This window comes from Carex rostrata, chromosome 4 (genome assembly GCF_964058835.1).
Source record: "Carex rostrata chromosome 4, lpCarRost1.2, whole genome shotgun sequence".
NCBI classification, from domain to species: Eukaryota; Viridiplantae; Streptophyta; class Magnoliopsida; order Poales; family Cyperaceae; genus Carex; species Carex rostrata.
The window spans coordinates 649255-675912 of NC_135921.1; the positions used below are offsets into that span (position 1 = coordinate 649255).

Consider the following 26658-nt stretch of genomic DNA (forward strand, 5'->3'; position numbering starts at 1 on the left):
GCACAGAATACGCGAATCACGATACGAAACAATAACACGTGCCGTGTCGTTCTGTGACGGAGCCGGCTCCGCCTTACCATTTTTCCCACTCTAGCCATCTACAAGACTGCTAGTGCTCCTCACTTCTTTAAGACAATCATGTGTTTCTCTCTCTCTCTCTCTCTCTCTCTCTCTCTCTCTCTCTCTCTCTCTTTTATAATATGTGTAGTTACAGCTGCTGGCTGAAAACTTTTTATTTAGTAATTAATATCAAAAGTAAATCTCTATAGAAATATTAAACAAATTTTAAATTGTAGGAAAGACAAACTAACATTAAAGTCCTAGGTCTAATTTATTTTTTTCTGATACAGCTAACAATAAAAAAGTTTACGAAGAGAAATGGTACCACGTCTCGAAATTAATGTGGGATGATGTTCTTCTGTCCTCAGTGGCTCAATACTTTTTTTAAACCAAGCGGAAAAGAACAGGGGTAGATGCTTGGATGAAATAAATGCTCATTTCTAATTTTAGAATATTATAGTTTTTCTCGTTCTTTGTTTGTTATTTATTTTTTTATTTTTTTTGCTGTTGTTCATTTGTTTGTTTCAGAAATATATATAAACTAATTAAGAATGGAATTTTAAGATAGTTAATTTCTAATTCTCAAAATTTACTTGTTGCTTTTCTTAAAAATTTTAGCTCTAGATTTACGATCGTTGAGTTGATCATTTTAAACCGATGGTTTATATTGCAGTTATCCATCTTTTATTTTTTACCAGAAAAAAAAAAAATTTCTGCACATTTGTAAGCCCGGAAATATTTTCTTGATTTGACTAGTAGAAACGTCATTGACTGGAACAACTCTGATCTTGTAAACATTAACGATCGATTGACAGCTCTTTATTCTAGCTAGAATAAGTGAGCAACGTTTTCTTTGGTAGAGGCTACGTGAGCAAAATTTGTTACTTGGAACAAGTTCTGTTTTGGCTTGCAATTATATATACACACTTTTAGTAATGGATCACTGGTCCTAACCGGCCTATTGCTTCACCAAAGACAGGTAGGTATATATATATATACTTATAAGATGTTCCAATCTAAAAAAAATGACATCATTTTTCGATCAAGGGAAATATCAAATGCTTGGAAAATTAATACGATCGACCAATGCAAATATATATCTAAGGCTCCTGAAAGGGTCACAACCTGCACATCTAAGAACTTGATATTGATCAGTTGCATATATATATACATCACGTACGTCTTTGATATATATAAATCCAAAATTTAAAAAATCACCGTAAAATAACAACTTGGGAACTAAAAGGTATTCAAAATACGTACATTAGAGTAGAAGAAAAATCAGTAATGACTAACATATATATATATATATATATATATATGTTAATAATAAAATAAGACTAACAAAAACGTCCTGCATGATCATGACTTGACTTGGACCCATCAAGGCCTACGGGCCATGTAAGAACCAAAAAAAAAAAAAAAAAAAAACTAAAGATCAGAAAATTTAACAGACGGGTGAGAAATTAAATTAACTCTTAGGGCCTAGATCAGACATGTAAGCCTAAGAAATGAACATATAAATACATGCAAAAGCTACCTATAAAACGTCTAGTACTCCCCTAATTACAGAGAGTCATAGATCGAAAGTGTCTACATCTTTTTCCATGGAGAATATTTTTTCCTTCCAGACCATCCTTCTCACTGTTGCCATTCTTTTTGTCATCAAAACCCTCTTCTCTATTATCAATAAAAACAGCAAGAGGAAACTCCCACCAAGCCCGCCCGCACTGCCGGTCCTCGGCCACCTGCATCTCCTAAAGCCGCCTCTACACCAAGCACTTGTCGGCATATCAAATCGTTATGGCCCGGCCACCTTGCTTCGCTTCGGCTCCCGTCCAGCTCTGATCATCTCCTCTCACACCTTGGCAGAGCAGTGCTTCACAACACACGATGTGGCGTTTGCAAATCGACCCCAGTTGCCATCTGTCATGCTGCCCAACATAATTGGCATGACCAACTATGGTTCATACTGGCGCAATGTGCGCCAGATTGCAGCAGTGGAGCTTCTATCAAACCAAAGACTCCAAGCCTCCTCAGGTATCCGGGCCCGGGAGGTCCGAGACATGGCCCGTCAGCTCTTTCAGTCTTACAACCAAACTGAAAGATCTAGCGGCTTTGTAAAGCTCCAATTGAAGAATTTCCTTTTCGAGTTAATGCTGAATGTGATCATGATGATGATAGCCGGAAGGCGGTTCTGTGGTGACAACGTAGAAAACTTAGAGGAAATGAAGCAGTACAAAGAAGCCGTTGAAGGATGGTTTGAGCTGAACGGAGGCACCAATATAGAGGATTTTGTGCCCATTTTTAGAATGCTTGATTTGAAAGGGGTCATGAAGAGGATGAGGGTGGTGACAGATGCGAATGAGATGATGGCACAGAAGTTGATCGACGAGCATAAGCAAGAAGGGGCTGAGAATAGGGAGACCATGATTGCCAGAATGCTAGAGCTGCAGAAAGATGATCCTGAGAAATACAGTAATTCAGTTATCCGAAATATTTGCATAGTAAGTGCCAAGTCTTTTTTCTGTAATTTCTGAAAATTGTCCATATAATCGACACTTTCCTGTACATATGAACACTCGGAGTAGGTCCTCCATAAGCATGAAAACACGTGCTATTTTACCAAATTACTTTAATTAAATTAAGTATTTACATAAAAATACTTTAGTTGATTCACATTAATTCATTAGGAAAGGATACCTATAAAAAAAGGAATAATAAAAAATAAAACATGTAAGAGAAGCATAGACAAATTGCTATATGATTGGACCCACAACAGGCATCATTGCATCAAAGACCAAGATAACTTGAGTATAGAGCTTGTCAATTCAAGAGTGTAAAAGATAATAACCAAAACCCAACACAAACCACAAAATCATTACACTAGACGAGAAACTTCAGTTTGCTGACCATTAAAATTTACCTATCAAGAAAATGCAAATAGTTAAGTTGACCAAAATCGAAATGCATTTGATTAAAGTGCCGAAAGTACCCACTCACCTAGTATACAATGATGCAATAGATTGTCTCCTGATGGAAATTACTCATTTCTGTGCTTGGTACTAAATTTTGTTCATTATCCATCTTCAAACAGAACTTGTTGCTCGCAGGATCTGAAACCTCAACCACTACCTTAGTATGGGCAATGGCAAATCTACTTAACAATCCATACATACTCAAGAAGGCAGTATCAGAAATTGATACACATGTTGGGAATGAGAGACTCATAGAAGAATCTGACATGACCAACCTTCCTTACCTCCAGCACATTCTCAACGAGACCTTGCGGATCTACCCATCAGGACCGCTTCTCGTGCCCCATGAATCAAGCAAAGAAGTAACTATCGGTGGTTACGAAATACCACCAGGAACAATGCTTCTGGTAAATGTCTACCATATTCAACGGAGCCCTGAAATCTGGGACGAACCCACAAAGTTCAAGCCTGAGAGGTTTGAGAAAGGAAATGCGGATAAGAAATGGATGATACCATTTGGCATGGGAAGGAGAAGGTGCCCAGGAGAAGCACTCGCAATGCGCAAAATGTTTATGATATTAGGGACCATGATCCAGTGCTTTGACTGGGAAAGAGTCGGAAATAAGCTTGTTGATATGACAGAAGGTGCCGGCTTGGAGCTTCCTATGGCCGTTCAACTGGAAGCTCTGTATTGCCCGCGCCAAGTCATGATCAAAGTTCTATCTGAATTATGAATTAAGGATATTTCAATTTTCAATTCTAATTTTCATTCCCTATCTGTAAATGAAAATCAGATTGATTCCTCTTATGTGTAACAATCAGAAATGGCTCTTTGCTCTTATATATAAGCAAGTCTCTGTATCATTGCCTCATTGGGTAATATAAATGATTATTATGAATAATTTTATCATACATGTGTTGCATATTACAACTACAGGATGATATGATTAATGTGTATTTATGTTGTTGTCATGTAGGTTAGCTTCTTTCCAGTGATGCCTACATACTTACGTTTTCTATTGAGCAATTTCAAATTAATGCCCTTGAAAATTGAAATGCAACAGTTTGCTGCCTTTCAGTACATAGAGTGACATTCTGTTCGTGTTTAGGTAAGTATTCGCATTTGGCAAGGGTAAATAGCAGTAATTTGTGAAATAAGGTAAAATACATCAGGCATAATTGCATGATCTGAGGGTTTAAAAAATGCCAAGATGGATTAAATTGAGCATGTAGATATAGCATGTAGATTAAATTGTTCTCGTAGCGCTCAGTTACTCCTGAAGACTGAAGAATAGAGAATTATCAATGAGATCATTGTGTGTGACAACATTGAATATTAATTATTATAATTCCACTATTGCATCTAATCAAATGAAAATAGACTATCTGGGAAAGGATGCGTCCGGCTAACTTTGCTATAAATACAGACTCATCAGTTCTTAAACTCATTCACCATCAAATTGTTTCCTCTTATACACCTCCTGTTATATACCATGGTTTACACATCCTTTTGACTGCCCTTTTGTTTTATTTTAGCAAACTTTTCCTTTACAAAGTTTCTAAAGAAGTACTCAATTTTAGATCTATACAACTCCAGAAGGAACCCAAACTTGCCACCAGTGGTGAAGGGATAGCCACTGGTACTGATAAAAGTCCCTGTTAATCTGATAAAGAATAATTACCAGAAACATGGAAGCGTGTTCCCTATGAAAGTACTTCGGCAGTGTCACAATGCTGATTGGGCCGGAGGTGTCAAGGCACTTTTATTTGGCTCCCGAATCTGAACTTAGCCAAGAGGAGTTGTTCAAGTTCATGGTACTGATTTTTGAACCAACTGTTGCCTATGAAGTGATGACAGAAACACGACGGCAACAATTTTAGTTCCTAAGGAAAGGGTTGAGACCAGAGATGTTCCGGTAATATGTCGACCAGAGATGCTGTGGTATTGATCTCATTTTCCAATTTTATTATATACGGAATTATTATTGTGCACACTGACACTCTGCCCAAGCACTTTTATAGTGAACACGCTTCCATGTTTCTGGTCATTTTTCTTTATCGGATTAAGATTAACAGGGGTCTTTTATCAGCATATATATATAGCACCTACTGGCTACCAGTGGTCATGCCTTTCACCACTAGGATCAAGGTTAGGTTCCTTCTGGAATTGTACAGAGTTGTTCTTTAGAATCTTTGTAAAGGAAAAAGGTTGCTAAGATCAGAAAAAGGACAGTAAAAAGGATGTTAAGTCGTAAACCGTGATATATAACAGGAGATGTACAAGAGGAAATAATTTGATGGTGAATGAGTTTAAGAACTGAGTCACTATTTATAGCAAAGTTAGAAGGAAGCATCTTTTGATTTTGGACTTTCTTGGCACCTTGATTTAGTTATTTTGGACTTCGTATCTCATTCATATTTATGATCAATTTCATAAATATATGTAAAGGATTTGATTAATTTTTATATACAACATAATCCTCATCTAATTATAACTATTAGAAACACATTTGCTCAATTAATCAAAGTAGCACTAACATAGTATAAAGAGATTTAATCCATAATATAATTAATACAAAGAACAATAACAGTTACCAAATACATACAATCAGCAGGACACAACACAGATAACAAAAGTAGACTTCGCCTACTTAAAATTTTATTAATAATAATAATAAAAAGAGAGTTAAGGGGGAAGAAAAATAAACAACACTAAAGATAAAATCACATTCCTAGCTAACTAGCCTAATATCCCTTACAAAGCGTTTTCACTCCTAATCTCCATAGCCACGAGTTGTGGCATTGCCATTCTCTCCCGTGAAGAGAAGATCCCTGCGGTTTCATTCCTTCCAGATTAATTGTTTCACATTCCTAGCTTGCCAGCCTTTGCCCATACCGGGTCACCAACCTTGACATTATTGATTGCCAGTATATCTTTCATCTTTCAATTGTGGTTTTTTCTCATTCCGACCACCTGTTTGACCCCTTGAGCTCTCAGCAGCTTCCACCTCTCCTTGCACCACACATGTTTATCTACCAATCTGACAATATGAAAAAATAAATAAACAAATTCAGATCATACAAAAAAAAAAGCTAAATAAATCAAACATATCATCAGAAATCTTACATGCTGTTCGTCTTGTTGACCGCGGAGGTTATTGCTGATGGTAGAATACATTGAAAAACCAGGAGAAGAGACTAACAAATCTCTGTCAAACTCAAAGAATTTGTATTCTGCTAATCAATTGAAAAAAAAAAATAAGAAGGAAAGGACGTGAGGACAATCTATGAAACATTAGGAAAGGAAAAAACCAGAGATTAGTAAGGCATGGCATGCCAACTGTCCAAACCTGAGTGGAGGAAGCACACACATAACATAATGAGAAAATTGTGAGATTGCCACTACAAAACTTTCAAAATGTGAGAATGCCACTGCAAATTTCAAAATGGTAAAAATGCCACTCTAAAACTTGAGTAATTGTGAAAATGCCATTTATACTCATTAATTGTGAAAATACCTAAAATACTCTTAATCAATATTCTGCTTTGGAGATTCATACACTGATACTATTTTCAAACCCTTAAACCCGTTAACAATGAAACCTCCGTATCGCTTCTTCTCTCTCGCTCTTTCCCAATTCGCACACCGGCGACGCCTCTCTCTCTCTCTCCCATCGAAACCCAACTAGGTCCGGCATCGGACATGCTTCCCTCCGTCTGTCTCTATTCTAAACCCTAAACCCGACTGATCGGTAGGCTTCTGTTATGCAGCGCAAGAGCGCGTGAGATAAGGTTTTCTTCCTGAATTTGCTGTTGTTCTAATTTATAGATTGCTAATTTTTCAAGGATTGGGTGTGCTAAACACATATACACTGATGGTCCCTATCTAATTTTTTCAAGGATTATTGCAACCGTATTTGATAGCAGTCAATTGTTTCTCTACTGCTTACTTACATATCTACTGATGATGGATCTATATACACTAGTCTTCATTTGTTGCAACCCTAGTTCAAAATCTGGATGGTATTTTTTTAATTGATAATCTTTTTTTTTTTAGCTTAGAAATGCAATTAATTTCAGAGAATTCGAATACGCACTCAACGAAATTGATTTGTTTATTAGATTTATCACTTGCAAAGGTTGCATTTTTTTTTTTCAAATTTCAATTGGATTGTGCATACTTTTAGAGACAGAAGTGCCAAATTTCTAGGTTTAGGTCATCAAATTGTACTTATCAGTTGGCTCAGTTTAACTGGTTTAATGGCTGGTCATTCAAATTTGCTTAATTGTGCAACTTTCAGGCTTTATCGACAGAGTGTGTTAGAGGTGAAACTCTCAGGCTCAATTGGAAGTAATGATTTTTGGATAAATTGGAAGAACTGGGCACAGTTCTATCATATTCCTGTGAATCTTACCAAGGAAACAGTACCTTGCATTTTCATATTTCCTTAAGTATATATGTCTACTTCGCTTTTCAATTATTTTGTAGGGTATGCATGGCATTAATGACTCGTCAGAGCTACAAGTTGTGACTTTGAAGAAATTTCTTTCATTAAATGAAGAACTCGGGTACTGGGATTTGAAATAATGGACATTGTAACCATCTGGTGCCAGTTTGTTATTAGAGGAGGAGAATACTAGTAGCACTGTTATGCCGGTGCTTGTGATATGATTGCTGAAGATTATATGAATTTCAAGTTTGGGTAGCTAATTAACTAGAAGGATTTGATTTGTAAATTATTCAATTAGTTTGCAAATAGATTTGTTTGATATTTGATATTTGATGTAAGATTTTCTTTTTTATTTTTCTTACAACTTCTGAAATATATTTGTGTATCTATTCATATTTGCATATTAAATGCAAAATAAATATATTTGTGTATAATGCATCCATACTTGCAGATTTTGATAATTATCTATTCCTCAAGGGTATTATTGTCATTTTGACAAAAAAAATCATAATTCTCCATTTCATTTGACTAATATCATTTGCAAATAAACATCACAATATGTTGGCAAAAAACTAGATAAAAGCTATTATATATAGATCATCCCAGTTGACCAAGTGCCTGACATTAATTATTAAAATAACACATGAATAAAAAAAAAACACAAAAAAGCACTATTTTTTATGATAAACCCGTAAGCCAACATTAGAAACTTAAAAAGAGTTACACAAGACATCCCTACATTACAATATGTAAGAATTAATTTAAAAGGGCACAATTATCATCTGCTTCCTAATAAACAATTCTAAGTTAGTCTTCTACCAGCACAAATCAGATTACTGGTACAACACATGAAAATGAGAAATAAAAGCAATAAAGTAAACGCCTTAAGGAAATAAACTACTACCTATGACATCCAGTTTAAAATTGCTACAATCACAGTTTACTGGTACAATGCCTACTGCTTCTATTGTATTCTTCCACGTCCCTTTCCATTGTAATACATCTCTTGTTACACTTTCAGAAAAATCTCAGATTGCAGCACCATTTGTTCGTGAGATGAACAATTTCCTTCTCTACCCTTCCACAACCCTTCTTATGAAGCTTTGGATACCTACTTTTCAATGAGACTTTGTTTAATGACAATATTCAAAACACAATATACAATAATATGATGAAAATAGTTTACAGAATTTTTAATATAATTACCCAAAATTAACAAATGGTTCTATCATAAGTAGCATCTTCAAATTTGATTCAGTTGCCTTCAAAAACATATCACTGAGTATGTGTGGCTATCTCAACTTGTTTAAGATTTTTTTTTTGAACTTCGGATACATCTTTTTTGTTAAAATAAAGTAAAAAAAATCAAAGGGATAACACAATTAGTGCTAATATAATGACTTGTCAAGCTCTAAAAGGAAAATAAATATAAGTGAAGAGAAAAATAAAACAAAATTAGATACCGACATAAAAGAGGATTAAATTGAATACTTGCCCTTGAATGCAAATAACAAAAAGCAATAGAGATTTTAAATCTTCCACTGAGATTTTCCTCAGTTTTATCCTATTCCTCATCCGAAATAAATCCAACTCCTGTCATTTGAGAAAAAAAATATATTAAATCCCTACAGTATATCAAGGGGAAAAAATTAGAAATGCAAATTGTTATAATTTTGAACTAAACCAAATGGAATCTGCTTTTGTGAAATATTTGGCAATGACTGTATCATTAGAATAAAGCAAATTCAGAACAAACAGTACCTAACATGAATATTGAGTTTACGATTTAGTGCCAAAAAATATTGATAGATAAAAGTAAGGATTTTCTTTTCCTTGAAAGCATTTTATTAGCCAAGATGAACCAAGTAATGAACTCCTTCGATAAGCTTTACCCATATCTATCTCAACTCAAGGAATCAAAATACATGATTCCTTACCAACTTGAAATTTGCAATTTCCTCGAAAGGATTTTATGTAATAAGTAAATATTCGTGAAAAAGAAGAGGGGAAGAAAACCTTGCCTCGCTCTCGCACCGCCTAACAGGAACCTACCGATCGGTTGAGTTTAGGGTTTAGAATTGAGACAAACGGAGGGAAGCAATTGAAGTTTGATGGAAAAGAGCCAAAGAGGGATAGATGCGTCGCCTGTGGGAATTGGGAAAGAGCGAGAGAGAAGATGCGAAACAGAAGCTTCATTGCCAACGGAGGCAAAGAGAGCTCGGTGAGAGGGAGGAATCACGCGAGAGAGGGAGGCAGGGAAAGACGGGAGGAGGCCATTTCTTTTGTTAATTTCACTTCAAGGGTATAATTGGAAATACAAAAATACGTATTTTAAAACAGAATTTTTCAGATTATTTTTTATAAAAATTGTATAAGAATGGCATTTTTACAATTACTGAAGTTTTAGAGTGACATTTCTACCATTTTGAAATTTATAGTAGCATTCTCACATTTTGAAGGTTTTGTAGTGGCAATCTCACAATTTTTCCTAACATAATAATGCCATGTTAGTGGAACGAGTATGCAAAAGAAGTATGATATGCCACGGATCACTTGAAGCAAATATCTGACATTTAAAATTAAATCAAGTTCAATGTAATGTTCATAAATTGAAAAATTATATAAAGAGGAAAGGAGGCACGTGTATACCATGGACATTAGGAAAGGAAGTGCCGAAGTATAGTAAGGCATGGCGTACCAACTGTACAAAGGTAGGTGGAGCAAAGCCACACCCAACTCCTCATTTCCTAAACCACTCATGCTGAAGCTTGAGCATGCCACTCGTCGCATTGTCTTTTGTTCTCGGTCATGATTGAGAAGGCTGCATCCCGAGCATTTATGGAAACAGAGAGTACTTAATTATCCTGTTATGTCAAGACCTGAACAAGAGAACAATAATGTAATATCCAACCATTAATCTTTGTTCAGAAGAAATAAACCTTGTCTGGTTTATGTAGATTCATTTACTAATGGAAGATCATGTAAATAAAGATAAAATAATTTCTATCAACACATTATAATCATCTATATTCAAAAGTCATTACACTACATGAATAGTTCTCTTTTTCTGGGGCTTTCATGGTAAAAGAATACACAGCGGTACGTGCTGTTTCAGTGTATATATACAAGTAGTAACTGAAAACGTAGCATAATTGACTCATCTATCGCTAAATTTATGATTTACTAGCAAAAATAAAAGAAGCCATGCATCTTGAAGCATGGCCTACACAAGTGCTTGCCTTCTCTATGATCTTGCTTGGATAAACTAAAAGCAAGTAATTCTATATATCTATATCTATCATTAATATTAAGACTCTGAATGAATTACATGTTATTTTTTAATATACGACTACGAAATATAAATTAAAAAATAAAAAGAGCTGCTCACCATGATTTGACGGCATGAAAAAAGGACTTCCCAAAAATGCATAACGATCCTATTGATTTAAAATTTTAACTTTAGTTTTCTCTTGAAGATGGCTAATCTACTATCAGGGTATTATTAATTTGACTCTTGGAACAGTTGACACGAAGTTTCGCAAACACTATTAGCGATATATATAGTATATTTTGTAAATTAATTTGACTCTTGGAACAGTTGACACGAAGTTTCGCAAACACTATTAGTGATATATATATAGTATATTTTGTAAAGCAAAAATAAGTGCATCTCAAAGTTAATGTGAACAGAACAATTAATTTGCTCATACAATTCCTTTCAAGCATCACAAAATAATATTCTTTCGGACTCTATATTGAAGTCATCACAAAAAGATATCCCTTTATACATATCAAAATATTTTTTGAATGAACAACAGCTATAAAATATTTCTTTGAGGTCTTCAGATATACTGACATGAATGAACAGTTTACCAGTACAATCAAAACCCACTGCGAAAATTTGAAGATACATATACCTGCGTTCATGCACATACAGGAGCAAAGACATAAACACCAAAAAGTAAAGTCTAATACTTTACTTTCAAGGTATTAATTTGACTCTTGAAACAATTGACACAGAGTTTTGCAAACAATATTAGCGATATAAATAGTATATTTTGCAAAACAACAATAAATATATCTCAAAGTTAAAGCAAACAGAATAATTACTTTTCTCACACAATTCCTTTCGAGCATCACAAAAATAATATTCTTTTGGATGCTAGATTGAAGTCATCACAAAAATATTTCCCTCTATACATATCAAAATATTTTTTTGATTGAACAACAGCTGTAAAATATTTCACTGAGGTCTTCAGATATACTGACATGAATGCAGTCTACCAGTACAAACAAACACACTGCAAAAATTTGAAGATACATATATCTGCGTGCATGTACATACAGGAACAAGACATAAACACCAAAAAGTAAAGTCCAAAACCATGACTATCAAGATTTTTTACTCTTAAAACAGCTGACGCAGAGTTTCACAAACATTATTAGCGATATATATATAGTATATTTTGTAAAGCAACAATAAGTATATCTCAAAAGTTAAAGCGAACAGAACAATTATTTTTCTCACACAATTCCGTTCAAGCATCACAAGAATAATATTTTTTGGGATGCTATATTGAAGTCATCACAAAAAAAAAATTCCCTTTATACATGTCAAAATATTTTTTAAATGAACAACAACTGTAAGATATTTCTTTGAGGTGTTCATATATACTGACATGAATGCACATGTCTACCAGTACAGTTATAAGCACAGAAAAAATTTGAAGGTAACATATGTATGCGTGCATGCACATACAGGAACAAGACATAAACACCAAACGTAAAGTCTAAACTGATTGGGATACACCAATTGACACATACACAATTTAATTCACATCTATACTAAATCTAGGTTCTTTTATTAAATGAATTTACCTATGACCAATAATAATTGAGTTTTACGAAAATAAAGTCTACTTGTGTATTGAGATTTTCACCATATAATGGAAGGCCTCAAATTTGACTATTGCACTAAAATGTAGAAAACCAAAATTCTAGGGGATGCAAACCAAAGTGTGACAAGGGAATATATAAACTTTTTTACAAGTAGATAGGAAAAATTGTTTCATCACTCCTAGGTCTGAGAACATTCACCGCATAATTGATTGATTTGATTCCCAGGAAAAAGAATAAATTGAGGCTTCTAGTGTAATTTATTCAAATTGATTTTGGGAACGGCGAGATGAAGAGACTGAATTCTAGGATTTCACACTACTATTAAAAAAACTAAAATACAGTCTAGATTGAAATTCTTACTTGCACGGCGAACATGATCCATAAACAAAAATATATTGACAAAAATAAACTAAATCTATTTAGCATGATTAGAAATTGAGACAAACCTTGTGCGTTAGCTGCAATTGGTTTAGACCTCTTCTCGGATGAAGATGAAAATTGAACGCTTCAGTTGAAGATATTGATAATTTTTTATGGAATCTAGGAATAATTGCTCAAGAATTTTAATAGAAGGTTTAGAAAATGGAGGCAGCAAAGCAAGAGAGTTTGTGAGACTGTTAACTGAATGACTATTTATTAGGTAAGAATAGAATACGTTGTGATTAATTTTAAGTGGATATGAATAGAAAAATATCTCCATATATATAATTCGTACGGTATTAATTAATTGAAAATCCTAGTTACATGTGGACAGTTTTAATCGAATAGAAACTGTAGAGGGATTAAAGGGAGATCTATATATTATATTGTTTGACTTTGGGGAGTGATCGTAAATAACTTTAATTTATATTAGGAAGTGGCAAACAGCCCCAACACTAATCCCCCAAATATCAGCCTAATTTATATTATATATTATGGGCTTTTCGAGGAGTGGTATTCATAATGAATAGTGATAATTGAGTGTGAATCCATAGTAAAATAGCCGTTATAATAAAGTTTGATCCCCTGTATGATATTTTATGCGGAGATCGCCACAATAAATTTGAAAAATCGAGTAATTAAGACATTAGTTAGCCTGCGAGGCTGCGAGTACCTGCTTAACCGGTTACATAAGAAGTTACAGAGTATTATAGACAGAAAATCTCGATGTGTACTGTTAGTTAGTTTGGTCCTGGGAAAAATATTGCGAAGTCTTGCTGAACTTTTATGGGCTTAATAATTGACGATTTTGGGCTAAGCATTTTTAATTACAACTCAATAAAACCCTTCATTTTATGATTCTACGGCGCTAAACCCTAGATTCATCATGTATAAATTATGATAGCCACCGTGATCTCTCTCTCAGTCTCTCTTGCTTTGCTTTGGTGCCTCCATTTTCTAAACCTTCTATTAAAATTCTCGAGCAATTTTAATCCTAGATTCCATACAAAAATATCAATATCTTCTACTGAAGGGTTCAATTTTCATCTTAATCAGAGAAGAGGACTACATTTGCAACTCACACAAGGTTTGTCCCAATTCCTAATCATGCAAGTAAGAATTTCAATGGAGAGTAAATTTTAGTTGTTTTAATAGGAGGGTGTAAAACCCTAAAAATCGTTTCTTCATCTTGCTGTTTCCAAAATGCCTGTAGTAATTATTTTTCATGAGAATCAATAATGCCAGAGATCAATTTGAACAAATTGCTCTGAGGCCTCCTGAGAATCAGTAATTATTTTTAGAACTAGGAGGGAAACGATTTTTCCTATCTACTTGTAAAAAGTTTATTCCCTTGTCACACTTTGGTTTGCATCCCCTAGAATTTTGGTACATTTAGTACAATTGTCAAACTCGAGGCCTTCCATTTTATGGGTGAAAATCTCAATACACAAGTAGTCTTTATTTTTGCAAAACTCATGATATTGGTCATAGTCAAATACATTTAATTAAAGAACCTAGGTTTAGTATATAGTATATACGGAGGTGAATTCAATTGTGTCTGTGTCAATTGGTGTATGCCAATCAGTTTTAAACTTTACTCATGTTTTGTTCCTTTCTGTGCCTGCACGCATATATATGTTATCTTAATTTTTTTGCATTGCTTATGACGGTACTGGTAAACTGTACATTCATGTCAGTATATCTGAAGACCTCAAAGAAATACTTTATGGCTGTTGTTCATTCAAAAAATATTTTGATATGAATAAAGGGAATTTATTTGTGATGACTTCAATATAGCATCCCAGAGAAAATTATTTTTGTGATGCTTAAAAGGAATTGTATGAGAAAATCAATTGTTATGTGGGCTTTAAATTTGAGATACACTTATTGTTGTTTTGCAAAATATACTATTTATATCGCTAATAGTGTTTGCGAAAACTCATATCAACTGTTCCGAGAGCTAAATTAGTTTACAAGATACACTATATATCGCTAATAGTGTTTGCGAAACTTCGTGTCAACTGTTCCAAGAGTCAAATTAATATCCTGAAAGTAGATTAACCATCTTCAAGAGCAAACTAAAGTTAAAATTTTAAATCTACGATCATGATGCTTTTCTGGGGAAGTTGTTTTTCATGCCATCATATCATGTTGAGCTGCTCTCTTTTTTTAATTCATAGTCATAAGCTTGTAATTAAAAAATAACATGTAATTCATTCAGAGTTCTTAATATAAATGGTAGATATAGATATATACAATTGCTTGCATTTAGTGTATCCAAACAAGATCAATTGCAGCTTGTTAACTCTGCCATGAGAAGTGAAGCACTTGCTATGTAGGTCATTCTTCAAAGATGGCTTCTTTTATTCTTGCTATGTTTCTAATTACCGATAAATTAGTCAATTATGCTATGTTTTCAGTTACTACTTGTATAAACACACACACACACACACACACTCTGAAATAGCATGTACCACTGTGTATTTCTTTTACCATGAAAGCCCCAGAAAAGGAAAACTATGCATGTAGTGTAATGACTTTTGAATATAGATAATTATAATTTGTTAATAGAATTTTCTTTTTTTACATGATTTTCCATTAGTAAATGAATACACATAAACCAGACAAGGTATATTTCTGCTGAACAAAGAATAATGGTTGGATATTACATTATTATTCTCTTGCTCAGGTCTTGACATAAGAGGTTAATTAAGTACTTCTCGCTTTCTCCATAAATGGTCGAGAAGCATGACCAAGAACAAAAGATAATGCGACGAGTAGCATGCTCCAGCTTCAGCATGAGTGATTTAGGAAATGACCTCATTTTGTTCCAAGCCCTTCAAAAATACTGACAACCTGTGCATATGCTAGGAAAGGTACATTTTTCAATTTCACGTTTTATTTTTTTCTACCCTGAATCTCCTTACATTGGATAGAAAACCAATATAACTGAGCAAGGTTGTGACCAATAGGGAATAATTGCAGTCTACATTAGATACTAGCCTTACTACCAAATTGAGCTATAATTTGCATATGTCAAATGAGTTTAGATCTCAAATGAAATCAGTATCTATAGATGAAATGATGGTAGTTTAGATGTCAAATGACGGTCCCTGAATAAAGGAACCTCCTGTTTGCAGTCTACACTGATTTCAAATGAGATTGTCTACAGTTTAGATCTGGACCGTCAGATTTGCTTTGGCACGAATATTAAAGGGATCCTTTGCATTCCAACTAGAACCAGCTTGGCCTGGATTTTTGATCAGTTGGACCAGATTTAAACTCAAAATTTGAGTTACTTCCCCAGAGGATTTGGACTCCTTCCTCCACACTAGGGGTGTCAATGGGTATGGTAAGGTACGGGTCGGGTGGAGATATTTTCATGCCCATACCCACTTAAATTTAGTCATACTCATACTCTACTCTTATCCATTAAATATGAACTTACCCATATACCCTTACCCATTAAAAAGTTTAACCTCCGAGATCAACACGACAAACAGCATGTAAGATTCCTGATATGTTTGACTTATTTAGCTTTCTTTTACTTTTTTTATGATCTGTATATCTGAATTTGTTTTTCTTTTTTCCTTTTTAATTTCCATTTCTCTCTATTTTTTTTTATTATCAGACCGGTATATCAGGTGATGTGCAACGAAGTGTGTAAGAAGATGAAAGATCTATTGGCAATGAAGAATTTCAAGGTTGATGAGTTGGTATGGGAAAAGCCTGACAGGCGGACCCCCAGCTTGGCCTGCTGTTATCATTGACCCCCAACAGCAAGCACCCGAGGTGGTTTTGAAGGCTTGTGTAATGGGTACTATTTGTGTTATGTATTTAGGCAAAGTTTACTTCCTCAAAATTCAAATGTAATATATGTGTAATGGGTACGATTTGTGTTATGTATTTAGACAAAGTGTAATTGTTATTATCCTTTGTATTAGATTAGAAATTATAGATTAAATATCTAGATTTATCAAAATTCAAATGTAAATTAATAGATATTGTTCAGAAGTTGAGCTACTATATATGTTAGTGCTACTTTGATTAATTGAGCAAATGTATTTCTAAAAGTTATATAAGATTGAGGGATTTTGGTATGTTTTTAGTACAAATGTATGACCGGCAAAAGAAGCCATGAGACGAAAGCACTTGAGAAATTAATCTATAAACACTGAATTAATCTCATAAAAACACAAAGTAGTTGAGAATTAGAATTATGCATGGAGGTAATTTCTGTGATTATGGGGCCAGTGTGAAAGTGTCAATGAAAATGAGAGCATATCCCCTATATGTATTTACTTCAATTAGTGAGCTCAAGAATGTGCATATTCATGACACTACTAAACTATTTTACAATCCATTAAATTCACATTGTAGTACTGAATATTGACTACTAAATAGTTTCCTGAAATATTTTATTGTGCGTACATGAATTATGGAAAACATGTAAGAGTCATACAACATAAACTAAGCAAAAAGTTTAATACAATAATGATTGCCCCATGATCATGGACATACTCACTATTATAATTATAGTAAACTTATAAGGTTGAAGTCTAGTTTGAACAATTGCTTATACTTGAACAACGCAAACAATTATACAATAATAACATAAATAACAATAACACGGATTGCAACACTTAGCAACTGTGGCCACAAAACAACAACAATCAAATCAACTTTCATGAACAACAATAAGTTGATCACAACTGCAAATTATCCATAATTAGTGACTTCTAATACTAATGAACTCAACAGTTTTGAACTTGTCATCAATTACTTGCTCAAAATATGGAATTTTCCTTGTTAACAACAGAATAACCTCTTGAATGTGGTACCTAACACCTAAAATTGTTTTTTTCCTCCCCTATAAACAGGTAACTTCTCAACATCGCTGCCATATATAAATATCCATACAACATTTGATTACTGCAGCAATACATTGTCAATTGAGTACAATACCAATTCATTAGAAGTTTATAACAGAGATATGGCTTCCTCCTACTCACTATTTCTATTCACTTTGGTTGCATGTCTCTCTTGTCATGTAATTGCATTTGATTCTAGTCCTCTCCAAGATTTTTGTGTTGCTGACAAGAACTCTCAAGGTACATATTTCATTCACTACACATTCTTCTTTCAAGTATTAATTTAGACAAAATATTACTCCATTGCATTGCTAAATCGTGATAGATATTTTAATTCACCAAAATAAAATTCAAATAATACAACCTTTATCTAGACAACATTTCACCAATGAAACACCAATTAGATTATATATTTAATTTTCTTTTGTGAGCATGTAGTGCTTGTGAATGGCTACGCTTGTAAAGATCCAGATGATGTGAATCCAGAAGACTTTCTCTTCTCTGGCCTTGACAAACCTGGCCGTATTGACCCGGATCTTGGATCAAATGTGACAATAGTTGATGTGCATAAGCTTGTTGGTCTTAACACACTGGGCCTCTCAGTTGCTCGTCTTGACCTGTCACCCAATGGCGGCCTGGTCCCACCACACATCCACCCTAGAGCAACCGAAATTCTTACTGTTTTGCAGGGTACCCTCTATGTTGGATTTGTGACATCAGCCCCTAACTACAAGCTCATTGCTAAGGTTTTGAATAAGGGTGATGTGTTTGTTTTTCCTATCGGACTCATACATTTCCAGTATAACATCGGTAGAGTCCCAGTTGTTGCTTTTGCAGGATTGAGTAGCCAAAATCCTGGTGTAATTCCCGTGGCGAAGGCCATTTTTGGCTCAAATCCTCCTATTTCAGATGATGCTCTAGCTAAAACATTTAAGCTCGACAAAGACACCATCGACAGGCTCCAATCCGAATTTTGGACGGCAACTAATTAATGTGTTTATTTTGCTATTTATGCTCAGGCATCTTATTCAAACAATTTTTTTTTATTTTTTGTATCAGATGAAAATTTGTGTCAACTGTTCTAAGAGTTGAATTAATTTACAAAATGTACTATATATATCGCTAATAGTGTTTGCAAAAATTCGTATCAACTATTCCGAGAGTCAAATTAATTTACCAAAAATACTATAAATCGCTAATAGTGTTTGCAAAACTTCGTGTCAACTGTTCCTAAAGTGAAATTAATATCCTGAATGTAGATTAACCGTCTTCAAGAGAAAACTAAAGTTAAAATTTTAAATCTACAATCGTGATGCTTTCTAGGGAAGTCGTTTATCATGCCATCAGATCATGTTGAGCTGCTTTTTTTTTTTTATAATTCATAATCATAAGATGCTTGTAATTAAAAAATAACATGTAATTCATTCAGAGTTCTTAATATAAATGATAGATATAGATATATACAATTGCTTGCATTTAGTGTATCCAAACAAGATTCATTGCAGCTTGTTAACTCTGCCATGAGAAGTGAAGCACTTGCTATGTAGGCCATTCTTCAAAGATGGCTTCTTTTATTCTTGCTATGTTTCTAATTACCGATAAATTAGTCAATTATGCTATGTTTTCAGTTACTACTTGTATAAACACACGCACACACACACACACTCTGAAATAGCATGTACCACTGTGTATTTCTTTTACCATGAAAGCCCCAGAAAAGGAAAACTATGCATGTAGTGTAATGACTTTTGAATATAGATAATTATAATTTGTTAATAGAATTTTCTTTTTTTACATGATTTTCCATTAGTAAATGAATACACATAAACCAGACAAGGTATATTTCTGCTGAACAAAGAATAATGGTTGGATATTACATTATTATTCTCTTGCTCAGGTCTTGACATAAGAGGTTAATTAAGTACTTCTCGCTTTCTCCATAAATGGTCGAGAAGCATGACCAAGAACAAAAGATAATGCGACGAGTAGCATGCTCCAGCTTCAGCATGAGTAGTTTAGGAAATGACCTCATTTTGTTCCAAGCCCTTCAAAAATACTGACAACCTGTGTATATGCTAGGAAAGGTACATTTTTCAATTTCACGTTTTATTTTTTTCTACCCTGAATCTGCTTACATTGGATAGAAAACCAATATAACTGAGCAAGGTTGTGACCAATAGGGAATAATTGCAGTCTACATTAGATACTAGCCTTACTACCAAATTGAGCTATAATTTGCATATGTCAAATGAGTTTAGATCTCAAATGAAATCAGTATCTATAGATGAAATGATGGTAGTTTAGATGTCAAATGACGGTCCCTGAATAAAGGAACCTCCTGTTTGCAATCTACACTGATGTCAAATGAGTTTGTCTACAGTTTAGATCTGGACCGTCAGGTCTGCTTTGGCACGAATATTAAAGGGATCCTGTGCATTCCAACTCGAACCAGCTTGGCCTCGATTTTTGGTCAGTTGGACCGAATTTAAACTCAAAATTTGGGTTACTTTCCCAGAGGATTTGGATTCCTCCCTCCACATTAGGGGTGTCAATGAGTATGGTACAGTACAGGTCGGGTGGAGATATTTTCATGCCAATACCCACTTAAAATTAGTCTTACCCATACTCTTCCCTTACCCATTAAATATGAACTTACCCATATACTCTTACCCATTAAAAAGTTTATCCTCCGAGATCAACACAACAAACAGCATGTAAGATTCCTGATATGTTTGATTTATTTAGCTTTCTTTTACTTTTTTTTTTATGATATGTAAATCTGAATTTGTTTTTCTTTTTTAATTTTCATTTCTCTCTTCTTCTTCTTTTTTTTTCTTTTTTTTATATATCAGACCGGTAGATTAGGTGATGTGCGAGGAAGTGTGTTAAAAGATGAAAGATCTATTGGCAATAAAGAATTTCAAGGTCGATGAGTTGGTATGGGCAAAGACTGACAGGCGGACCCCAGCTTGGCCTGCTGTTATCATTGACTCCCTAACAGCAAGCACCCGAGGTGGTTTTGAAGGCTTGTGTAATGGGTACTATTTGTGTTAGGTATTTAGGCGAAGTTTACTTCCTCAAAATTCAAATTTAATATATGTGTAGTGGGTACGATTTGTGTTATGTATTTAGGCGAAGTGTAACTGTTATTATCCTTTGTAATAGATATTTATTATATATTAAATCTCTTGATTTATCAAAATTCAAATGTAAATTAATAGATATTGTTCAGAAGTTGAGCTACTATATATGTTAGTGCTACTTTGATTAATTGACCAAATCTATTTCTAAAAGTTATATGAGGGATTTTGGTATGTTTTACTACAAATGTTTTGATTGGCAAAAGAAGCCATGAGACGAAAGCACTTGAGAAATTAATCTATAAACACCAAATTAATCTCATAAAAAAACAAAATAGTTATGAATCAGAATTATGCATGGAAGTAATTTCTGTATATGTATTTACTTCAAATTGTAGTACCGACTATTGACTACTAAATAGTTTCCTGAAACATTTTATTGTGCGTATATGAATTATGGAAAACATATAAGAGTCATACAACATAAACTAAGCAAAAAGTTTAATACAATAATTATTGCCCCATGATCATGGCCATACTCACTTTTCTAATTATAGTAAACTTATAAGGTTGGAGTCTAGTTTGAACAATTTATTGTACTTGAACAACGCAAACAATTATACAACAGTAACATAAATAACAATAACACGGATTGCAACACTTAGCAACTGTGGCCACAAAACAACAACAATCAAATCAACTTTCATGAACAACAATAAGTTGATCACAACTGCAATTATCCATATTTAGTGACTTCTAATACTAATGAACTCACAGTTTTGAACTTGTCACCAATTACTTGCTCAAAACATGATATTTTTCCTTGCCAACAACAGAATAACCTCTTGAAATTGTTTTTTTCTCCCTTATAAACAGGTAACTTCTCAACATCGCTACCATGTATAAATATCCATACAACATTTGATTACTGCAGCAATACATTGTCAATTGCGTACAATACCAATACATTATAACAGAGACATGGCTTCCTCCTATTCACTTTTCCTATTCACTTTGTTTGCTTGTCTCTCTTATCATGTAATTGCATTTGATCCCAGTCCTCTCCAAGATTTTTGTGTTGCTGACAAGAACTCTAAAGGTACATATTTCATTCACTACACATTCTTCTTTGTAGTATTAATTTAGAAAAAAAAATTATTCCATTGCATTGTTAAATCATGATAGATATTTTACTTCACCAAAACAAAATTCAAATATTATAACCTCTATCTAGACAACATTTCACCAATGAAACACCAATTAGATTATATATTTATTTTTCTTTTGTGAGCATGCAGTGCTTGTGAATGGTTACCCTTGCAAAGATCCAGCTGATGTGAATCCATAAGACTTTCTCTTCTCTGGCCTTGACAAACCTGGCAGTATTGATCCAAATCTCGGATCAAATGTGACAATAGTTGATGTGCATAAGCTTGTTGGTCTCAACACACTGGGCCTCTCAGTTGCTCGTCTTGACCTGTCACCCAATGGCGGCCTGGTCCCACCACACATCCACCCTAGAGCAACCGAAGTTCTTACCGTTTTGCAGGGTACCCTCTATGTCGGATTTGTGACATCAGCCCCTAACTACAAGCTCATTGCTAAGGTTTTGAATAAGGGTGATGTGTTTGTTTTTCCTATCGGACTCATACACTTCCAGTATAATATCGGTAGAGTCCCAGTCGTTGCTTTTGCAGGATTGAGTAGCCAAAATCCTGGCGCAATTCCTATGGCGAAGGCCATTTTTGGCTCAAATCCTCCTATTTCAGATGATGCTCTGGCTAAGACATTTAAGCTCGACAAAGATACCATCGATAGGCTCCAGTCTGAATTTTGGATGGCAACTAATTAATGTGTTTATTTTGCTATTTATGCTCAAGCATCCTATTCAAACATTTTTTTTTCAATAAGAAAGTAAATATATGCTTTTGTGTATTCTTGCTTGAAAAAGAAAAGAAAAGAAGATTGCTTGTGTATTTATATATTCTTTAACTTATATATTATTTCTTTGATGCATAATTATTCTTAATCTCAGGAATTTGCATTTTGGCTGGTAGCTGAACTCAAGAACAACTATTTATTTGTCTTTCGTAAGAAAATAATTAATCTATATTAATTAGGATTAAGGATTTGCATACGTGCGTAATGATGATGATTGAAAAAGCACGTGTGCTCTAATTATTTTGGATGTGCTACCTGTTACTGAGTTCTACTGAAAACGTGATTAAACTACTGATTAAAACATGGTGTGTTGGAATGATGATCACTTAATTTTACGCCGTGAAGGCATGAATGACATTATGTGAAAAGGAACAATGAACCAGGTAAGCCACGCAGAATTCATATCCCCTAAGGTAACATTTTGGGTTATATGGATTCCACCTAAAGCTGGATTGATCAGGATTCTGATCGGATGGTCCAGATCCAAACTCAAAATATTTTATAACCTCAAAGGATATGAATTCGGTTACATAGCCTGTGTCTCTGTTACCCCATCTTCTTCTGAACCTCTTGATCTTAGCTTGTGTCCTGGTTAATGGTTTAATTTAACTTCTAAGAGGAATTTACTGCACCAGGTGGTGTGCACCTCATGAATCACATTATATGAAATAGAGTATATGGTTCGGGCTCATATACTCGACTCCGATTTAGGTTGAACTCGGCCCTCTTGGACTTTAATTTTGAATTGGGACTGAATTTGAGCTTTACCTAAATTATGTACAAGCCCGGCTCATTAGTATGCATACCTATAAGACAAAGGGGGTTAGATGCAACTAAAAGAGTGAAGAGAGACAATTTATCAACACAGCACATCAATGTAATTGACCTAACGTTAATGAAAAGGAAAAAAAAAAAAAAAAGTGAGAGAGAGAGAGATTGAAGATTTGCAACAGGTAGATATAGAAGGGTCCGTATCTCCTCGGGTACCTGAGGTGCAATAGAGAAAGAATTGCCCTGATTTAATTTCAACCAGGTCAAAAGAGTTCGATGCATATTTAGATGAGTACGTATCCTCTGAGATATCTCAACTTTTGCGTGACCGATGTGTCCGGTGCCTATTCGGGGGTGATGTAGGGGTCAGTATTATGTGTGCTTTGAGATTCGTGTAGAACGTATTTAAACGGTTGGGATTTTCCACAAAGTCATGCAAAGTTTGAGATATATCAGAGGATACGAATTCTATTTAGATGGGGGTTGGTTCGCTTTATTGAAAAAAATTTAGATCGATCTGATGCTTTAAGATTCGTGCGTAAGTTCTTAAACTAATCAAAGACGGTATGATTTTCTCTATTGCATCCTTTGACAACCTGAGGGGATATAGATTTGATTTAAAAGGGAGAATGTCATGTATACTCCTAAATTTTTGTAAAATTGCGCATTTTTTCCTCTAAAATTCATAATATCATATTTACCCTTCTAAATTTCAAAACTCACAAATTTACCAATTTATTGTAACATGTGTTATAGAAAAATGTCCAGTCTACTAATTGACTGGTTTTTGTATTTGTTATGCATTCATAGTAGTGTTTAGGCATACACTTGTTTGTGCGTCATAATTAAGAAAATAAACCATTTGTCACCGTAAAGACTAAATATTTCTCCTAAATATGCTATATATATATATATATTTTTTTTTTTGTTTAATAAATAATAAAATTGATATTTTATAAATTTAAAATAGGTTTAATTTAAAGAAACAATAAATTGGATAAATTTGTGAGTTTGTGTTACGTTACGAAATTTTTACAATTAAATTGAAATGATTTAAAAGGAAGAACCGATAAATTGTGTTAATAAAATGGAAGTTTAAACCTTAATTAAGGTTTCCCTAAATAAGTAAGTTAATTGTGAATTGAAACCGCGTCGAAATTTCGAGATTTCGGAACTTTATGGGCTCAGTGCGGATTAGATTGACCGCAGTGCGGATCAACCTCATCCGCAGTGGCTCAGGATTTTTCTGGAATTTTGACAAAAATATGACTAAGTAGTGAGTGCGGGTGAGGGATCTGCAGTGCGGATTAGTTTAGCCGCACTCATGAATTTCTGTATTAAACTGAATTTTCCTGAAATCGGCTAAGTAGTGAGTGCGGATGAGGTTGAACCGCAGTGCGGATCAGGTTCATCCGCAGTAGGCTCGGACTTTTTCTGGATTCGGCTGACAACCGACTAAGTCTCGAATGCGGATTAGGTAACCCGCAGTGCGGATTGGCTAATCCGCATTCAGGGTAATTTTAACCCTAAAACCCAAATTAAACCTTCTCTCTCTCTCACTTCACCATTATCCCCATTTCTAAGTTATTTTCGGTTAAGAGAGAAGGAAAAGATCCCGTGAGTTTCCGTTTCTTCCAGACTCCCGATTGTTGCGAGAAATCGAGTTTGGAACCGAGAAAGCAGCCGAGGATCTCTCAGAACCCTTCTATTTGGTATTTCTTTCTCTCCTTTTTACTTTCGAAACCTCAAATTTTCTCGATTTCTCGGATTCTCGTTTTAAACCCGAGATTTGTGCTCGAATTGCTCGAGGACTAGTTCCTCTACACTTCTTACTAGTTTGTTTGTCATTCTTTTTCCCGATTTCTTCCGATTTATGAAATCTGATTTCTAGGGTTTCGTGCCAAAATTGAAAGTTGGCCTAATCGTGATTTGATTTGCTTAACCCGACCAATTAGACTTGTAATCGGTAGGGTTGCCTCCTGATCGTGAATTTTTAGAACATTTAACAGCCGATTTGAGGTTTTGACCAAATTAGGGTTAACCAAACGGTAAATTGAAATGAACCGAGAACCAAGGTAGTGAACCGGTGATTGATGGTCACCAAATGGAGAGTTGTATGGTCCCGAGGACCTAGAGGATTTTGGTAAGAAATAATGAACCGAACGAATTGATACCAAAAACATAGAAATTGAATAGGGAAGGTATAAGCCCTAGCACCACTCGATTAAACTCCTCGATCCTGAACCAATGTTAAACCTAGTATACGTATAATATAGGTGTAGGCTCGGTCGAGCAAGAACTTGCGAGACCATACGAGACGTCCGATCCTTAGCTTAAGCGGTACGCTCGTCATAATAAGGTGCGGGATTCTTGGACTTGTTTGATACTTTGTTTTCAGGAATTAAACTGTTTATTCGTTTGTCATGTTGAATGATTAATTGTTGCATATTTTGGAATTCATGCTGTATATTGATTATTGCATAAATGAGAATGATTGAATTGTTTTAGTTAAGGTTGATTGGCATGTTGGTATGGTTATTAATTGTTTAGTTCTATGAATTGTGCTTGTTGTGAATGAATCTGCCAGGCCGACCTGTTTAGGTGGCTGGATAAGGTAACGGTGACCTATCCGTTGACCTGTGTTTACGAATTTGCCAGGCCGACCTGTTAAGGTGGCTGGATTCAGGTGACGCTGCTGACTTATGCGTCGATCTGTAGAATTTGCCAGACCGACCTGTTTAGGTGGCTGGATTCAGGTGACGCTGCTGACTTATGCGTCGATCTGTAGAATTTGCCAGACCGACCTGTTTAGGTGGCTGGATTCAGGTGACGCTGCTGACTTATGCGTCGATCTGTAGAATTTGCGAGTCTGACCTATATGTGTGGCTTGAGATATATTTGCTTGAGATTTAGCAAAGTTGACCTGTATAGGTAACTTTGAGTCCGTGTGTTTGCATATGTGTCAAGTTGACCTGTATTGGTGACTTGTAACCGGACCTTAGGAAATGGTTAAGCCAAACAGCAATTGCAGATGGGTGTCCGATAAAAGGGTCCAGCTTGGTTGGCCATCTGTAGGCGCTTGTAACCCTACAGATGTGGGTTTGATAACGGTTCAGCTCGAGAGAACATCTGTAATTGCTACAAGCCCAAATGAACTGCGTTAGGAATCGAGTTAAGCCAAAGTACA

General features: G+C 34.7%; 2 protein-coding genes, 5 long non-coding RNA genes and 1 pseudogene across 9 annotated transcripts; 5 read left to right on the forward strand and 3 right to left on the reverse strand.

Moving 5' to 3' along the window:
* The first annotated feature begins 1666 nt into the window (after nt 1-1666).
* On the forward strand, nt 1667-3899 carry LOC144552587 (cytochrome P450 81Q32-like). Its single transcript, XM_078300568.1, has 2 exons — nt 1667-2567; nt 3158-3899. The coding sequence occupies exons 1-2, from the start codon at nt 1668-1670 to the stop codon at nt 3770-3772; spliced, it is 1515 nt and encodes a 504-aa protein (XP_078156694.1). The 5' UTR covers nt 1667; the 3' UTR covers nt 3773-3899.
* Nucleotides 3900-5648: 1749 nt separating this feature from the next.
* LOC144553354 (uncharacterized) lies at nt 5649-6413 on the reverse strand. The gene is made up of 2 exons (XR_013511360.1): nt 6166-6413; nt 5649-6079 (listed from the first exon to the last, which is right to left on the reverse strand). It is a non-coding gene; the product is annotated as an uncharacterized LOC144553354 (long non-coding RNA).
* Nucleotides 6414-6613: 200 nt separating this feature from the next.
* On the forward strand, nt 6614-7827 carry LOC144552891 (uncharacterized). Its single transcript, XR_013511261.1, has 2 exons — nt 6614-6830; nt 7340-7827. It is a non-coding gene; the product is annotated as an uncharacterized LOC144552891 (long non-coding RNA).
* A 382-nt stretch (nt 7828-8209) lies between these two features.
* On the reverse strand, nt 8210-9766 carry LOC144552658 (uncharacterized). 2 transcript variants are annotated; one of them, XR_013511191.1, is made up of 3 exons: nt 9511-9766; nt 8985-9082; nt 8210-8600 (listed from the first exon to the last, which is right to left on the reverse strand). It is a non-coding gene; the product is annotated as an uncharacterized LOC144552658 (long non-coding RNA). The 2 variants fall into 2 exon arrangements; XR_013511192.1 differs by having other exon boundaries at nt 9506-9766.
* A 212-nt stretch (nt 9767-9978) lies between these two features.
* LOC144553459 (uncharacterized) lies at nt 9979-13007 on the reverse strand. Its single transcript, XR_013511377.1, has 3 exons — nt 12835-13007; nt 10139-10368; nt 9979-10055 (listed from the first exon to the last, which is right to left on the reverse strand). It is a non-coding gene; the product is annotated as an uncharacterized LOC144553459 (long non-coding RNA).
* Nucleotides 13008-13641: 634 nt separating this feature from the next.
* Nucleotides 13642-20885, forward strand: LOC144552934 (uncharacterized). 2 transcript variants are annotated; one of them, XR_013511274.1, is made up of 4 exons: nt 13642-13895; nt 15498-15684; nt 16440-16706; nt 20742-20885. It is a non-coding gene; the product is annotated as an uncharacterized LOC144552934 (long non-coding RNA). The 2 variants fall into 2 exon arrangements; XR_013511273.1 differs by lacking the exon at nt 20742-20885 and having other exon boundaries at nt 16440-16884.
* On the forward strand, nt 17802-18671 carry LOC144552442 (putative germin-like protein 2-1). The gene is made up of 2 exons (XM_078300427.1): nt 17802-17919; nt 18118-18671. The coding sequence occupies exons 1-2, from the start codon at nt 17802-17804 to the stop codon at nt 18669-18671; spliced, it is 672 nt and encodes a 223-aa protein (XP_078156553.1).
* Nucleotides 20886-21740: 855 nt separating the features above from the next.
* On the forward strand, nt 21741-22647 carry LOC144552415 (putative germin-like protein 2-1; annotated as a pseudogene).
* Nucleotides 22648-26658: the final 4011 nt, after the last annotated feature.